Here is an 18,365-nt window from a genome sequence, read left to right on the forward strand (position 1 = left end):
GATGAGCAGGAGTGTGACCCTGCTCAGGGCTGGAAATAGAAGCAGGAAATGATTGGCAGCTCGTCCCAGGCTGGAAGGGCAGGAATGCAGACAGGAGAGTGCACAGGCAGGGCAGGTGTCACTGGCAAAGCCTGGGAGAAGGGGCACAGAGCCAGGGGCTGCTTTTGGGAGCCACAGCTCCCTGAACTCCCCTGATCCCTGCTTTGTGTCCTGTTCTTCCTTCTGCATCAGGGCCTTTCCCAGAACTTCCCTGCCCAGGCTGGAGCTGAGCTGGGTCAGCCCCTTGGGCATGGAGCAGCCAGAATTCCCATGGATTGTCACCAAATCAGGGCTGGCACTGCTGAGTGATAAACCCATAACCTGCTTTGCAGCTGAGACCTCCTCAAAACTCCTCTGTTACAGCCAAAATTATCTAGGGAAGCAGGGAATGTTTTGGAAAGAGGTTTTTTTGGCAAAGTGAGTGTCAATTTGGGTAAGAGCTCCCAATAACAACACACTTTAATGGCTTTTCCTTCATTCCATGAGGAGTTCTCATTGTGGTTGGGGATTCCTTTAAAAAGTGTGTCCCTGAATTGAAGGAGAACAGGAATTTGTGCTCAGCTTCAAACTGGAATGATTTCTCTTGGACTGGGACTCACTGGCAGTGCAATCTGGGATATCCCTGGGCTGTGGAAAGGGGGATTTATACCTGGAGTTAGATCACAGCTAAAGCTTTAATAATTTTAATTCAAGAGGAGTTCTAAGATGGTATTTGCAGAATTGATTGTTTCCTAAGGAAATTATTTTATCCCTCAGAATAAATTCTCCTCAGGCCTTTGAATCCAGCTCTGTTCCTTGGAGGGCAGAGTCATTGCTGGAATAATTTTTCATCCTGGAATTAAGGTTGGAAAAGATCATAGAATCCATGCCATGAGTCCATGTCCCCAAGTGCCACCTGGTTTGGGACACCTGCAGGTGCTGATTCCAGCCCTTTCCAGGAGGAAAAGGGGAGGCTCTCTGTGGCTTCCCTCCTGGTCTGGGAAGATTGAATTGATTTGGTTTCCTCTGGGAAATGGATTTGTAGAGAAATGTTCAAGTCTGACAGAAGATTCCCATAGTGTGGATTTCTATGTAAATGTTGAGATAAGAAATGTTGATTTAGAAATGGAATAGGATAGAAATTGCTGAGAGAGAAATGGAATTAGAAACAAGTTTTAAAGAGCGGTTTTGTAAAAAAGATGTGATATTTTGGAGAAATACAGTTATGAAAGGTGGATTATAGTAGGATTTATGAGGGGTCATTTCAGATTATTGGTTTTAAGGTATTTTTAACATACTGTTATGAAAGTTGATAGGTTAAGAAATGTTTATAGTGTATTGCAACTAAGAAATAGTTGGGTCACACTTTAAGATTTCTCTGCAAATTCATTTCTCACAGTTTCCAACCAAAGATTGCTGCAATAAACTCGTTAAGACTTTGTTAATTTGTATTAATGGTCATGTATTGCATTCTATTAATTATGCAGGTTCATCAGACAAACAAATCACCAAATAAAGACCAGTCCAGGCTGCTGATCCTGATATTCAGCTCCAGATCAGGAGTCCTGGACTCTGGAATTTGTTAAGATAATCTTTGCAAATAAAGACTTTTTTGGGTGTAGTGATTAGCAAAACTTCCCCTGGTGTTGTGCAACAATCTGCAAAAACATTTGTGGGGTTTCCCCATTAATGGGAATTTCTATGGGAGTCCTGGGGGGCCTCAGGAGAGCTGGAGAGGGGGACAAGGGGACACAGGGAGGGATGGGATGCTGGCAGGGAATTCAGTGTTTATATTCTGCATTTTCCTGATTCTGGACACTTCTGGAGTCCATTGATACACTGGGGACTCCCACAAAAGAGAGGTGGACATGCAAGGGAAATTATTCCATAAGAAGGTCTCTTCTCTCTTTGAGGAACTTTTGTTATAAAAAACTTCAAATCAGACAGAATTTTTTCAGTTTTAGCTTTTGATATAAAAAAACTTCAAATCAGACAGAATTTTTTCAGTTTTAGCTTTTGCTTTGCTGCATCACTAGCCTGAGTTGAGAAGGAGGCAAGGGGAAGGAAAACCCTTCAGAAAATCCAAGTTTTTCCTTGAGGACAGCATTATACATTAATTAATGTAGCAAAATCCACGGTGCCAAACAATATCTGAGTTTGCAGGAGGTGGCAGGAGCACCACGGGGAAAATTCAGTTTTCCTGCCTTGGAAATAAACATTTCATTACTGTGAGCCTGAAAAGAGTGGGAGCATTTGCTTGAATTATCCAAACAAATGAGCTTTGAATGGCTGACATGCAAATTTCCCCCCAGGGGTTCAAGGCACAGGGAAAGCAGGATTTTATGGGAGAATTTGTTTGTGGGGGTTGTAAAGACCAGGGTACCAAATTTTGGGCCAAAGAGGGGCTCTGCTACCTGGATAATTAGGGAATAATTTTCTTTATCTCAAAAATAATATTTTTTCATTTTTCCTCACATCTGAGTTAGAGATTCAGATTAAATTGGTTTTTTTCCTTTATTCTGTAAGGCGTTCTTATTATGATTTGGGATTTTTTTAAAAAGTGTGTCCCTGAATTGAAGGAGAACAGGGAATTTGTGCTCAGCTTCCTCTTAATTTATTAAATGATAATTAAATAATTCCTTAATAATTCCTCTTAAACTGAGACTCACTGGCAGTGGAATCTGGGATATCCCTTGGTTGTGGAAAAGGGGATTTATACCTGGAGTTCAATCACAGCTAAAATGAAAGTAATGTTTACCTTGGTAAATAATTTTATTTATAAATGTATACATTTATTTATCAATTTAATTATTATTTATAGACATTTATTTATAATATTTATAAATTTATTTTAAAATTTATTATTTATAAATCTGTTTTTCTGCAGTGAATTGTTCTCTATCAGCTAAATAATTTTATTTACACAGGTTCAACATACCAAAAATAATTTCCTTTCTTTTCTTTTTTTTTAGCCTTCTGTTGAGTCTTCAAGCCCAGGTAAATATTTTTAATAATTTCCAAGGGTTTGGGCATCTTATGGGTGGAAAACTTTCCAGGAGTTCCTTCAGCTGCATTGTTGTTTTCTCCTGAGATTTTATTTCTTTCAGAGAAATAATTAAGTGCTTCATAATTAAATCTTAGAGTCACTCCTCCCTGTCACACCCTCAGTGTGGGGCAAGGCTTGGAAAATGGAATTTAAATTGTCCAGGGAAAAAAGGGGGGAAAATATGGGCAGGGTTGGGATTAAAAATCAGAAAAGGGGGAAAATATGAGCGGAATTGGGGCTAAAGATCAGGAGAAAAGGGGGAAAATATGAGCAGGACTGGGATTAAAATTCAGGAGAGAAGATTAGCAGGGTTGGGATTAAAATCAGGAGAAAAGGGGGTAAATATGAGCAGGACTGGGATTAAGGGAGAATTTTGTGAGGTTTTTTGTTTTACCTGCTGCATTTTTAGTTGTGAGGTTTTATTTGTTTTTAGTTGTGAGTTTTTATCTGTTTTTATTTTATAAGTTTCTATTTGGTGAGTTTTTATTTGTGAGTTAGATTTAATTTGCATGTTTTTATTTGTTTTTATTTGCGAGTTAGTTTTTGAGTTTTTATTTGTTGACTTTTTATTTGATTTGATTTGTGAGTTTTTAATGGTGAGGTTTTGACTCTGTAGAGCTCAGTGGAGGCAGGTTTGTGATTATTTAAGGCTGAAATGCTCCCAGATAGAATTTCCCATGTGCTGTGCAGGGGGTTCCTGCTCCTTCCTGCCAGGATCTCCCCACAGGGGGAGTTTCCCTGGGCAGAGGCAGAGGAGCCATAACTGGAATTTCTGCTCACAACTCTGCTGCGAGCCTCCCCTGCAGACACAGCTGAAGGCCAGCAGAGCTGCAGGCTGCTGGGGTTGAGCTGTTTCTGGAATGTTCCCAGGAGGATCAGCAGCCTCTGACGACCATGAGTTCGACCCCTCGGCTGACATGCTGGTGCACGACTTCGACGACGAGCGCACACTAGAGGAGGAGGAGATGATGGAAGGGGAGACAAACTTCAGGTCTGAAATCGAGGATCTCAACAGGGTAGGTGGCCTCCAGGAGCCTGTCTGGGTCTGGAAAGACAGGAGTCTGCTAGGGAGGGCAGGAGCCTCCCCTGAAATGGAGAATGTGAACCCCTTCCCTCTGAATTGCTATGAATTTTACATGAAGGGGCTCAGGCAAAAAGTATGGGAGCAGAAAATAACAGTTCTGTAATAGGGAAGGAAATAAAAGGATAAAATAAACAATGCAGTAAACTAAACAACACTGCCAGAGTCAGAACCCAACCTGTCACCCTGTGGGTCAGGGTGTTGGCAGCAGTCCCATTGGAATTGTGGCTCAGCCCTCCTGCAGTGTCAGTGTGGTTCTGCTGGAGCAGGGATCCTGTAGAAATCCCATTGGAATTGTGGCTCAGCCCTCCTGCAGTGTCAGTGTGGTTCTGCTGGAGCAGGGATCCTGTAGAAATCCCATTGGAATTGTGGCTCAGCCCTCCTGCAGTGTCAGTGTGGTTCTGCTGGAGCAGGGATCCTGTAGAAATCCCATTGGAATTGTGGCTCAGCCCTCCTGCAGTGTCAGTGTGGTTCTGCTGGAGCAGGGATCCTGTGACATTCCCATTGGAATTGTGGCTCAGCCCTCCTGCAGTGTCAGTGTGGTTCTGTTGGAGCAGGGATCCTGTAGAAATCCCATTGGAATGGTGGCTCAGCCCTCCTGCAGTGTCAGTGTGGTTCTGTTGGAGCAGGGATCCTGTAGAAATCCCATTGGAATTGTGGCTCAGCCCTCCTGCAGTGTCAGTGTGGTTCTGTTGGAGCAGGGATCCTGTAGAAATCCCATTGGAATTGTGGCTCAGCCCTCCTGCAGTGTCAGGGTGGTTCTGCTGGAGCAGGGATCCTGGAGAATCCCATTGGAATTGTGGCTCAGCCCTCCTGCAGTGTCAGGGGTGGTTCCCTGTAGAAGGGTGGAAGATCCAGGGGCAGAGGCAGCTGCTGTTCCTCTGGGCAATCCAGTGCAGAAGCCTGGCTGGTGTTCCAGAATCTCCAGATTCTATCCAGGCAGGAATGCTTGGCTGGTGTTCCAGAATCTCCAGATTCTATCCAGGCAGGAATGCTTGGCTGGAGTTCCAGAATCTCCAGATTCTATCCAGGTAGGAATGCTTGGCTGGTGTTCAGGATCTCCAGATTCTATCCAGGCAGGAATGCTTGGCTGGTGCTCCAGAATCTCCAGATTCTATCCAGGTAGGAATGCTTGGCTGGTGTTCCAGAATCTCCAGATTCTATCCAGGCAGGAATGCTTGGCTGGTGTTCCAGAATCTCCAGATTATATCCGGGTAGGAATGCTTGGCTGGTGTTCCAGAATCTCCAGATTCTATCCAGGCAGGAATGCTTGGCTGGTGCTCCAGAATCTCCAGATTATATCCAGGCAGGAATGCTTGGCTGGTGTTCCAGAATCTCCAGATTCTATCCAGGCAGGAATGCTTGGCTGGTGTTCCAGAATCTCCAGATTCTATCCGGGTAGGAATGCTTGGCTGGTGTTCCAGAATCTCCAGATTATATCCAGGCAGGAATGCTTGGCTGGTGTTCCAGAATCTCCAGATTCTATCCAGGCAGGAATGCTTGGCTGGTGTTCCAGAATCTCCAGATTCTATCCAGGCAGGAATGCTTGGCTGGTGTTCCAGAATCTCCAGATTCTATCCAGGTAGGAATGCTTGGCTGGTGTTCCAGAATCTCCAGATTCTATCCGGGTAGGAATGCTTGGCTGGTGTTCCAGAATCTCCAGATTATATCCAGGCAGGAATGCTTGGCTCCTCCCTCTGGGCTCACATCTCCCAATGGGATGCTGTAGTTCTTATCAGCCATGCAGGGACATTCAATAGCTGTTATCATTCAATAGCTGTTATCAGCAGATATCTCCCCTGAGGGAGGAGTGATTGTGGTCACTCAGAGAGATAAGGCAAACTGCCCACTTGACAAAAGACAACTGACACACAGAATACATCTTGCCTTGCAATCTGGAACAGATCCCAAAGCACACCCACAAAACATGCAGGAATTAAAAAACAAACAAAAAAAATTAATACATAAATAATAAAGAGAGGGAAAGGCTGAATAAATTTACCAAGAATTGGGGGAAATAAATGGTACATAAATATTTATAATGTGCTTGGTTAGTTGTTTTTTGCATCTACAGGATGTAAATTTTAGAACTACTGTAAATTAAAATATCATCTGACTAAACTTGTGTATTCCAGCTGCACCAGAGTAGTGCTTGTAGGTTCTTATTTTAAAACAAAACCTCTCATAATTCACATTTCTTGTGCATTTTGATACAGATATCTGTGAACTAGTGGAGCACTTAGGAATAGCCTCATTTAAAGGAAGATGCAGAGGAAATGATGTCCAAACCCTATTTAAGCATGAATGATTATGCCAATAGCACTTTAAATTAATTTGGTGCATTTAATCAATATTTCCAGTGTAAATGCTAATTTCTTCCTGGTTCTACTGTCACTTCTGTATTGTCTTCAATTATTTCTCAGGCAGGAATAATATTCTTAAATTACCAAGTGGGTTCATTATAAATGCAGAGTAATTTAGATCCTGTCTGTGGCCTTGTTGGCCTCCAGAACAGATCATTAATGATTCACTAATGAATATTTGATGTACAAATCCTATTTAGCTTAAGTGATTCTGCCAATAGGACTTGAAATTAATTTACTCTATTTAATCTATATTTCCAGTGGAAATTATCTTTTTTTTTAATCTGCTAATTTCCAGGTTGATACTAAATGGAAAACATAAAGATACATAAATAGTTGGTGAATCTAAATGTGCTTTATGTAGATTAAATGAGGAGTGGAGCTCCACATGTCTCTCATGTGGGGTTTAAATTGAAAATTGGCTTTTTTCCCTTCGTATTTCATGTAACTCTCTCACCACATTACAGCCCTTCAGTTTATCCCCTCATAGCCAGTGGTTACCTCTAGCTGTGGGTAAATAATAAATAAATACATTCATTTTTTTCACCTTTTCCATTTTGCAATACCCTGAAGCGATGAAGAAATCCCAATTTTTGTTTTCTCTTGGAGAGCTGCTGGTCCCTGGAGCTGTTGGAATTGCAATGGACTATTTGAAGTTAAGAGGCTTAACCTGAGAAAAACATTATAAATACAGAAAAACATTATAAATACAGAAAAAACATTATAAATACAAACCCCTTTGCTGGGTAACACAGGGTCAATGATATTTCTGTTCCATAATTCCCCCAAAAAAATGCAAATTCCAATTTTTCATTTCTAACTCTCAGCTCTGTGGGATTGGAGTGCTTAAAGACTTTCCAAAATGTCCTGGAGCGCATTTGGATGATTCCAGGATGATTTTTCTGCTGGCTCTACTGCCAAGTTTAATTAAGAGCACAGGCCTTTCATGTTATCTGTGTCAGTAAAATATTTATTCCCCATCAAGTGGCACTGTGGGGACCAAAAAAAACCATTTAATTCCATGTTTTTTGTATGGTTGGGTGTAAAGCTTAACCAGAGAGTAGGGGAATAAGATCTAGAATGGCTCAGTTCTATAAAATATAAAATAAAATAAAATAAAATAAAATAAAATAAAATAAGCACAGATAACCCCTGTCACTCTTGTTTTTACAGAGCACAACCAGCTCCACTTTTGTCATTGGGATTATTGGGATGTTTCCAGAAATTAGATCAGGGCAGGCCCTTAGGATAGGAAGTCTAAGGTCAGCCAATAACTAAAAATATCTGATTATCAGCCAACATGTGCATTAGATACTAGGAAAAAACTGTTTAGAGCAAGCACACAACTCCAAATAATAAACAAAGGATTTGATGCTTTGAGAGAGAATTTTTAAATGATCCCTGAGAATTTCTGCTCTGAAAAATCTCACTTAGGGAGAGAGGCTGGACACTGAGGATTAAAAGTAATAATGAAATTAATTAGCAGAGCCAGCAATTTTTACTGATACTATTTATTAACCAAATTTAATTAAAAGTATTTATTAGTAGTATGTATTAGTAATTTTTATTAATAAAGGTGAGAGTTTGGGAGCCTTTGTTGTACTTGAATTAGTTTGAGACCTGACAGTACAAATTGAAATGTCTCCTCAGAGCAGACCAGCTTTTTCATGATGTTTAAATAAAATTTTTTAAGGTTTAGCAGGTTTGTTTCCAGCTGGGGAAGGAATTCCTTTTGGAATGGCCATTCTTGGTGTGGGTGTTAGTGATTCCTGTAGTTTGGTGAGAATCTTGATGCTGCAGAGCAATTCCTGTGGGATATCCCCGTTAATTCCCAGTTTTTGTTGGGATTTTCCCAGGAGAGTGACATGCCCATCCAGGAGATCCTGTTGGGGTGGGAGGTCTGCTGCAAATAAATCAAGGTTTGGGAAATAAATTATCCCACACAGAAACCCCACATTTTCCTTAAGAGCCCAAACTTCCAGTTTTGCCAGCCCATAGTGGCCAATCTGGGTGTAGTTCTAGTGACCATTCTGATCACTGTGCTTTGGTGAGAACCATGGTGCTGCAGAGAAATTCCTGTGAAATATCCCTGTTAATTCCCAGGTTTTGGTTGAATTTTGCCCAGGAAAGTGACATGCCCATGCAGGAGATCCTCTTGGGGTTGGAGTTCTGCTGCAAATAAATCAAGGATTGGGAAATAAATTATCCCACACAGAAACCCCACATTTTCCTTAGGAGCCCAAACTTCCAGTTAATTTTGCCAGTCCATAGTGACCATTCTGGGTGTGGGTGCCCTGCTCCCTGTGCTGTGGTGAGAGCCTTGGTGCCATGGAGCAGTTCCCGTGGGGTATCCCATTAATCCCAGTTTCTGTTGGGGTTGGTGCCCCGCTCCCTGTGCTGTGGTGAGAGCCTTGGTGCCATGGAGCAGTTCCTGTGGGGTATCCCATTAATCCCAGTTTCTGTTGGGGTTGGTGCCCCGCTCCCTGTGCTGTGGTGAGAGCCTTGGTGCCATGGAGCAGTTCCTGTGGGGTATCCCATTAATCCCAGTTTCTGTTGGGGTTGGTGCCCCGCTCCCTGTGCTGTGGTGAGAGCCTTGGTGCCATGGAGCAGTTCCTGTGGGGTATCCCATTAATCCCAGTTTCTCTTGGGGTTGGTGCCCCGCTCCCTGTGCTGTGGTGAGAGCCTTGGTGCCATGGAGCAGTTCCTGTGGGGTATCCCATTAATCCCAGTTTCTCTTGGGGTTGGTGCCCCGCTCCCTGTGCTGTGGTGAGAGCCTTGGTGCCATGGAGCAGTTCCTGTGGGGTATCCCATTAATCCCAGTTTCTCTTGGGTCCCCAGGAGAGTGACATGCCCATCCAGGAGCTGCTGAGCCGCTACGGCTACGACGGCACCGTGCCCCTGCAGGAGGAGGAGGAGGAGGAGGAGGAAGAAGAGGAGGAGGAGGAGGGAGAAGACGACGATGATGTCGATAACGATGACAACAGCGGCTGCAGTGGGGAAAACAAGGTAAATGCGTGCTCATTTGCATATGTAAATTTGTGATTTGCATACCCGCACTACTCTGTGTCCCAGGTCATGGCAGAGCTAATTTGTAATAGAGTTGATTTCATAAACCTTGCTTTACTAATAAGGTTTACTCTTAATTACCAATCTGTATTTCTCTTAATTGCTCTTAATTCCATCTCTCTCATCCCAAGCAGAGGCAATTGAAAATCCCTGGATGCAGCATCATGTGAGGGATGGGAATTGTCCTTCAGCCTCAGCACTGACATTTTAAATGCCTGCAGACACCTTTAGGGATACAGCTGAACACTCACTTGGAGTAGAAAAGCTGATTATTGAAACTGCACAAACTGCTGGATTAAATGTGGCTCTGGCTCTTGGAAATCCTGCAGGTTTTCCAGCCTGAGCCTTTTAAATTGTGTTTTTCCAGCCTGGTTGTACTTGAATTAACTCACCCTAATGCTTCAAGTATCTTTGCCAAATGTTTAGTTTTGAGCTTAGCATTTTGAAACTCCTTTTCTGTGTTACCTTCAAATATTTTTCTGATTTTAAAGAAGAGATTTTTCTACTTGGAATGTAGAGTCCTGTCATGGGCACAGCTGCTGCATCCTGAATTCCATTAAGATCCAAACTCCTTGGAATTGTCAGTGACACAAAAGCTGAGGCCTTAGAGGAGGTTTCATTTCCTAATGTGGCTTTAAAAGAGATCCATTCTGGGCTTTGGTACCTTCACCTATTTGAGAAACCCTGGAATGGCACGCAGGGATGAGGAATGGTGCATCTGAGTCAGGAACTGAAGTTGCTGGGATTTACAAGCTGCCTTGACAGGTGCTGGAGAGGATTGTTCTTTGTGGGGGCTGAACAGTTCAAAAGGAAGATCCAGAGTGGGATTGGATCAGGAAAGGTTCAGGGGAGGGGGAGAAACTTATGTAACATGAAGGCTGCAGGGAGAATTCTGTCAGGGAAAATTCTCTCAGGAGAATTTCCTCATGGAAAGGGTGGTCAGGCTTTGCAAGGGGCTGGAGTGTCCTGGGAGCCCCTGGCTGTGACACTCTGGGCTCTGGGCTGGGTCCCAGCTTGGGCTGGGTGATCCTGGAGGGCTTCTCCAACCTCAGTCACCCTGTGCAGAATCAAACTAAGGCCCAGATGTTCGTTTGGCTGAGCTCGGTGCTGCTCCTGCAGGGTCACTTGCTGCTGTGCCCTCAGTGCTCAGTCCCTGCTGGCACAAATGCCATCCTGGCTGTCCTCGGGGCTCCCAGCAGCTGATGGAGGGAAGGCCCTGCCTGTGCTGTCCCTGTGTCCCACACAGGAGCCACCCCTGTCCTGTGCCCTGCAGGGCCCCACTCCAGGGACAGTGCAGGGCTGCCACTCTGCCCTCAGCAGCTCTGGCCCAGCTCACACCAGTTCAGCCCTGCGCTGGGAGCAAGGACCCTCCACTCCCATCCCAGTTCACACCCGTTCAGCCCAGCCCATCCCAATTCACGCCAGTTCAGCCCAGCCCATCCCATCCTATCCCAGTTCAGCCCAGCACTGGGATCAGGCCCTCCCAGTCCATCCCAGTTCACACCAGTTCAGCCCATCACAGCCCTACAATGGGAGGAGGCACCCCCCATTCCCATCCCAGTTCACTCCAGTTCAGCCCAGTCCATCCCAGCCCATCCCAGCCCATCCCAGTCCATCCCAGCCCTAGGATCAGGTCCATCCCAGCCCCCCCATCCCAGTCCATCCCAGCCCATCCCAGTCCATCCCAGCCCCCCCAGTCCATCCCAGTCCATCCCCCCCCAGCCCATCCCAATCCATCCCAGCCCCCCCAGTCCATCCCAGTCCATCCCATCCCATCCCCCCCAGCCCCCCAGCCGTGTGTGCTCCCTGGCTGTGGGGCTGTGCTCGGGGCGCTGCAGGCTGTTGCTGTGGGGGTGCAGCACCGTGGGATCAGAGCTCTCTCCTCTCAGCTCTCCCAGCCCGTTTCCCTCCCTGCCCTCACTGCTGCTATTTTTAATCTGCTCTGAGCTGCACGTGTGACAGGGCTCTGCTGGAGTGCACACCCTGTGTGCTGGCCGTGGTGCTCCTCACAGCCCCTGGGTGGCCAGCACAGAGCACCACACGTGCAGCAGCAGCCTTGGGAGCACCAAAATCCATTTAAAAAAATATTTATCATTTTCTCTGCCTGTAATAATTCCTGTAGTTGTGGTGGTTTGTCTGCAAATAAAGGAATTTATTTGGATTTTTAGCTCAATGTACTGGGCCAGCCCTGTGCTTCCTGTGGGGTTGAACCACTCAATTCACATGGATTTTTATGGCAGGTATCATTTCCATCTAAATGCCTCCCTTTTTTATTGAAAATTCATGAGAAAGGATTTTAAAGACCAAAGTAAAATTTCATTGAAATTAAATTCAATAAAAACCACAAGGATTTAAAAAAAGCAAAGATTCAGATTTCCTTTGGATCCATATTTCTGATTTGTTACAGTCTGGCTGTTCTATTGATCTGCTTAAAAACAACCTCAGAGTATGTTCACGCATTAAAATGTTACTAATAAAAGAATTTATTCTAATTAAGGAATTTATTCTTATTTTTGATCTTGTGTCAATGTACTGAGCCAAGCCTGTTCTTCCTGTGGGGTTGAACCACCCAATTCACTTGGATTTTTATGGCAGGTACTATTTCCATCCAAATCTCTCCCTTTTTTATTGAAAATTCATGAGAAATTATTTTGGAGACCAAAGTAAAATGTCATTGAAATGAAATTAAATATAAACCATGTGAATTTAAAAAAGCAAAGATTTAAGTTTTATCTGCTTAAAAAACAACCTCAAAATGTGTTCACACGATAAGAAGTTACATTTGTGGTGGCTCAGCCTGGACATGCCACAAATAAAAGTGATTTGGGGTTAATCTATTAATAAAATATTGCCAAAAGCAGATTTTTCACTGCCAGGGATGAGTGAGGTGCTGCTGATTTTCTCCCCCATTGGTTGTGGTTTGCTGTTGTGGCAGGAGGAGACCATCAAGGACTCGTCGGGGCAGGAGGATGAGACCCAGTCCTCCAACGATGACCCAGCCCCGTCTGTGGCCTCTCAGGACCCCCAGGAGATCATTCGCCCTCGGCGCTGTAAATATTTTGATACCAGTAAGTCCAGTTTCATCAGCCCCAAAATCCCAGTATCCTGAGCCAGAAATGCATTTTGAGCCCTAAAAAAATATATTGAGTTTTCCTCCTCATGGCACTGCTGTGCATGAGAATCATGCTCAAAACAAAGAAGGGAAGTCCTGGTTTTAGTTGAGGGTTGAGGCTGCTCTGCTGGCTCTGTGGAAGGACAGGAGTTATCTCTGATTTTACGAGAAAGATTTGGGAAAATGAATAATTGAAATTTGACATTTTACAGGTTCAAATTAATTGGTGTGCTCTGGTTATTTGCCAAAGCCTGGGCTCTGTCCTTATCCAGAGGAGCTCAGAGTCCACCTGAAGGGAAGAATCAACTGAAATTTCCTACAAATAAAGCACAGATTTCCTCAGAAACAGAAAAGCAATAAAATCTGAAAAGACCAAGAATTGCTAACCCTGAAATAGTGGAAGGGGGAGGTCACAAGGAAGAAAATTTGCTTCAAGAATTCCAGTTTTGCCAGCACTGAGCTGATCATTCTCATACTTATTTTGTTTACAAATGGATTTTGCATCCTGAACTCTGATTTCCCTGGAATCTCCCCTGATGGGATCTGACCCTTTTGGGCTGCTTGGGAAAGCAGATATTTTATCTTTTTTTCAATAAAAGTGGCTGTTGCAATTTGAATTCCTTCTGTTCTGTGTTTGAACAAATAAAAGGTTCCTCACCATACCTTACACTTGATAATTATTAGTTAGAAATGCAATTATTATTTTGTGGTTTATTTAAATCCAAAATTGCCAAGGAACCTTTAAATTTAAATGAAGAATTGCCAAGTATGTAGCTGTGCAGAGGATTGCAAATATATTGAATAAATTCCTATTTTTAAGCACAGAATTAACTTAATTCAAGTGTATTGCAATAAGTTTGGGGGTTTCCACGGCTTTCAGCTGTCTATAAAATGTCATTTAATGTCTAGATAATTTTAATGCTGCTGTATCCCATCCTGTACAGAAACCAGCACCTTGGGAAAGGCAGCTGGCCTGTACCATAAAGAGCTTAACATTCCTGCCAGTCCTTATCCCAAATAATCTCCTGAAGTGCTGCTGGGCATCCCAGGCTCCCAAATCCCAGGAGGAAACACTCCCAGATTTCTGCCACCTTCTGCTGAGATCTACCTGAAATTCCCTGAAAAAACCAGCAGCAACTAAGCCAGGAGCTGATGGAAAAGGGCTTGAAACCCACAAAAATATTCCCACAAATTCAGAATAAACTTGGATGGGGATCCTTCAAAGCCAAGGGAAAAGAAATGTGAATTTAGTAACAAAATTTAGGGATGTTTTTATTTATGTCTCAATTTCTCAGAGCCTGGCTTGTATCTTAATCCAAATCTGGGTGGGTCATTTTTTAATCTTGTCACTGCTGAGCCAGGAGTGCTGTCCCCAAAAGTGTCCCTGAGATAAGGAGGGAGGCAGGGAGCAGGGCTGGGGCTGCTGGCTCTGCCAGCCCTGCTGCTCTGGCTCACATGTCTGTGAAATTCCTTGCAGATAGTGAAATAGAGGAGGAATCTGAAGAAGATGAAGATTATATTCCCTCAGAAGACTGGAAAAAGGTAAATATTCAGCCCACATTTCATGAATAATTAATTAATCTGTTACTGGGGAACTCTGAGCTCTGTGGAGCACCTAAATCCTCTGCAGATTTTCCCCATAAATAGCAGAGTTTTGGTAATGAGAAGTCTTTAAATCCTCCCCAAGCAGTCAAAAATCCATTTCCATATAGCTGCCTTCAATTTTGAACCTGTTAATTGCATTTTTAGATTTTAAACAACAAAAGTTTCAAGAGGGGAGGAAAAAAGATGTGAACATGCTCCTGTTTGCTAACAAAAAATCTCAGGGGGGGTTTCACTTTTTCTTTTTATTCCGCTCAGGAAATCATGGTGGGCTCTATGTTCCAGGCTGAAATTCCAGCTGGCACCTGCAAATACAAAGAGAATGAAAAAGGTGAGATTTGACCATTTATTGCTGCTTGGGATCCAAGTCTGATTAGGAGAAGGAAAAGACTGGATTGATGTCATGTGTCTTAATAAATGAGTGACAATTAGAGCCACCATCATCACATTAGAGCTCATCCTGTGCTCAGCAGAGCTGGAGGAAGAGGAAAAGAAGGATTTTATTCTTGGCCTGGTGCCTCTTGAACCCTTGGATTCTGATTTAGTGGTCCACACAAGCTGCAGCCTCTTCACTTCTGGATTTCTTTTGTGTGAAATGAAACAGCTAATGGAGAAATTGCACTGCTGGAACTGGATTATCACAGTAAAAAGGGCAAAATGGTACCAGCAGCTTTGCTTTTCACATTTTGTACCTCTTCAATCAGGAAGAAGAAGTTCTGCTCTTGTGGATTTTTTTCCCAGCAATTTTTCCCCTCATCCCAAGCAGAGGCTTTGGCTGGATGCTGTCAGGAAAGGCAGATCCAGTTTGAACCCAGCTGGGAGCAGAAAAAGGAAATTTTCCTGCTCATTCAGCCCATTGCTAAGGATTTGCTCACACTGCAGGTCAATGAGAATGGATTTCTTTGTAGCTGTGTAGAATTTAGTTTTTAAATAACCTGGAACCCTCCCAGAACCCAAGTTTGTGCTCAGTTATCCCACTGCCCAGGGAGGTTTGGATTCCCTGGATCCCTGGGGATCCCAGGCCAGGCTGGACAGGGCTTGGAGCACCTGCCACAGTGGAGATCCCTCCTCCCAGGGGAATCCGTGGAATTGGATGCTTTGTAAGGTCCCTTCCAACCCAAACCATTCCAGGATTCTCTGAGGGTTCCTAGAACTCTTTATTTTTCTTGAGTGAGCAGCCAAACATCAGCTGAGTGGGAACCTCTGGAACAAAAACCCCAAAAACTCCTGGGAGCTGTTCCCAAAGTGTGTCCTGGGGGAAGTGAAGCTGCTTTCTTTGCAAGACATTTAATGATTTCTTTACCACCTTGGGGGGTTTATTTGTATTTATTTCCATGATAAAATACTTTTTCCAAGTAGAGATTGATGTCTGAGCCCCCTGAGCTCCCCCACACCTCCCTCCCTGAGCTGGCTGTTCTGTCCCAAGCATTCCTCTTGGAATCAGTGCCCAAATTCCTTCCTTGCTGCTCTTCCTCAGGTTGTTGGAGCCCACAGCCAAGCTCTGGATATTTTCCTACTTTAATAGCCAGAATTTCACTTTATTTTGCTGCAGTCCGAGCTTGGCTCTTCCAAAATAAAACTCTTCCAAAATAATCAGGAGATATCTCACTTGGCCCACATTTCTCCATTAAATTCAGTTTACTGTGGCTTCCCTGCTCTCAAACTCCTGTGAAAGCTCTGGAAAAGGTGGAGATTTAAATTCTGGAGCTGCAGGATGAGTTCTAAAATCCAGAACCCAGATCATGCCAGAGATTTGAAAGCAAAGTCCAAACCCCAAGACCAAAACCGAGATCATTTGGATCTCAGATTAATGGTGCCCCCATGATCCCCCAGGGTTGATCAGAGACAATAATTACCTTTATAATTATTTCATTTTATTATAATGGTGTCATTTTCTTGTGCTCTCCCTGGGGTCTGTCCAGTGTATGAAAATGATGACCAGCTGCTCTGGAACCCTGACTTTTTACCAGAGGACAAAGTCATAGAATTCCTCAACGAGGCCTCGAGGCGCACGGGAGAGGAGAAGGGCCTGGATGCAATTCCTGAGGGCTCCCACATTAAAGACAATGAGCAGGTATAAAAAAATAAACATGCGGTTTATTTTCTAGAATTAATCATCTTTTTATTTCACTTTACTCCCAAGAGGTGAAATTGGGTTTGAAGTTTTATTGTTCCTTGTGGAAATAGAAATTTGATGAGGATTTTACCTCTCAGAGAATATTAAACTGTTAACTTGGGCTTAATGTTGCTTTATGTAAAATAAATATATCATAAAAAATAAATTAAAATTTTATATATATATATAAAAATCTGTATGAATTAATTCTCTCGGGTACAGAATTTTTCAATGATTAAATTCTTTATGAATGCACACTTAATTTTTTTCTTCATACCCCAAAAAACTTCACACATTAATTTTAAAAATTTGTGTAGTGAATGAAAAAGCTTCAAAAAAAAACCCTACACATCAATTTTACAAATGTGTGTAGTGGGTGAAAAAGCTTCAAAAAAACCCTCCATCAATTTTACAAATGTGTGTAGTGGGTGAAAAAGCTGCAGAAAAACCCTTCCATCAGTTTTACAAATGTGTGTAGTGGATGAAAAAGTTGCAGCGCTCTGCCTGGGCATTTTCTTGGCTCTGTAAATAGAGATTGGAAGTGTAAACTCAGTAAATACGTCTTAGATTACTCTGTGTTGGTTCCAAGGGTTTGTTTTTAATCCTCAGAGGTGTCAGGGCTTTCAGCAGGGTCTGGGTGGCTCTGCAGGGTCCCTGTGCATTTTGCTCCCTGCAGGCCCTCTATGAGCTGGTGAAGTGCAATTTTGACACGGAGGAGTCCTTGAGGAGGCTGAGGTTCAATGTCAAAGCAGCCAGGGGTGAGTTTCTGTTCCTCAGTCCCCATTGATTCCCACCCCCATTGGCTGCCACAGGCTCAGAACATTGGTTTAATCTTCATTTAAATGCATCTCTCCTTGTTCTCTGGGAGACTGGAATTAGCAGATGTGCAAATTCCCTTCCTGGCCATATTTGATACAAATGTCTGGGATTTCAGCCCCAAATTCAAATTGAAAATTACTTCTTGACAACTCACCTGGGCATTTTTTAGGTATTTTATTGTGCTCTTCTAGACCTTTCAGTCATCAAAGTGAATGCAACAAACATGAGACATGAAATAATTCTAAATAAAGGAGCAAATAAACCTTTTATCTTACAAAAATAACATTACAAATCCTGCTTTGTAAAATGAATTAATTCTAAATGAAGGAGTAAATTATATTTTTATTTTACAGAGTGTCGCATTGGAAACCCTGATACGTAAAATGAATTAATTTTAAATAAAGGAGCAAATTAAGTTTTTATTTTACAGAGTATAGCATTAAAACCCCTGATATGTAAAATTAAATAATCCTAAATAAAGGAGCAAATAAATCTCTTCTTTTACAAAGTATAACATTACAAACCATACATAAAATGAGTTAATTCTAAATAAAGGAGAAAATTGATTTTTTATTTTACAGAGTATAGCTAAAAACCCTGATACATAAAATTAAATAATTCTCCATAAAGAAGCAAATAAACCTTTTATTTTATGAAGTATAACATTAAATGTTATAAATGAGTTAATTCTAAATAAAGGAGAAATTTAATTTTTTGTTTTACAGAGTGTAGCATTAAAACCCTGATATATAAACTAAACTAATTTTAAATAAAGGAGAAAACTAATTTTTTATTTTACAAAGTGTAGCATTTAAATCCCTAATACATAAAATTAAATAATCCTAAATAAAGGAGCAAATTAACCTTTGATTATACAAAATATAACATTACAAATTCTACATAAAATGAGTTAATTCTAAATAAAGGAGAAACTTTTTTTTTTGTTTTAAAGAGTGTAGCATTAAAACCCTGATACATAAACGAAACTAATTTTAAATACAGGAGAAAACTAATTTTTTATTTGATAGAGTGTAGCACTTAAAACCCTAATATATAAAATTAAACAATCCAAAATAAAGGACCAAATTAACCTTTTATTTTACAAAGTATAACATTACAAACCCTGCCACATAAAATGAATT

The 18,365-nt window shown here is 42.3% G+C and overlaps 1 protein-coding gene across 3 annotated transcripts in view; it reads left to right on the top strand.

Moving 5' to 3' along the window:
* Positions 1–18,365, top strand: part of MIER1 (MIER1 transcriptional regulator) — a 37,385-nt gene that overhangs the window by 11,119 nt on the left and 7,901 nt on the right. For all 3 annotated transcript variants that reach the window (XM_054294531.1, XM_054294529.1, XM_054294530.1), the window contains 8 exons: positions 2,991–3,015; positions 3,935–4,080; positions 9,347–9,514; positions 12,510–12,642; positions 14,164–14,228; positions 14,547–14,619; positions 16,211–16,362; positions 17,081–17,162. In XM_054294531.1, coding sequence (XP_054150506.1) covers positions 3,982–4,080; positions 9,347–9,514; positions 12,510–12,642; positions 14,164–14,228; positions 14,547–14,619; positions 16,211–16,362; positions 17,081–17,162 — 772 coding nt within the window. In that variant the 5' untranslated portion in view covers positions 2,991–3,015; positions 3,935–3,981. The remainder of the gene's footprint in view (positions 1–2,990; positions 3,016–3,934; positions 4,081–9,346; positions 9,515–12,509; positions 12,643–14,163; positions 14,229–14,546; positions 14,620–16,210; positions 16,363–17,080; positions 17,163–18,365) is intronic.

Source organism: Melozone crissalis, unplaced genomic scaffold (assembly GCF_028551555.1).
Source record: "Melozone crissalis strain CALT ecotype California unplaced genomic scaffold, PUWL_Pcris_2 ptg000254l_1, whole genome shotgun sequence".
NCBI lineage: Eukaryota > Metazoa > Chordata > Aves > Passeriformes > Passerellidae > Melozone > Melozone crissalis.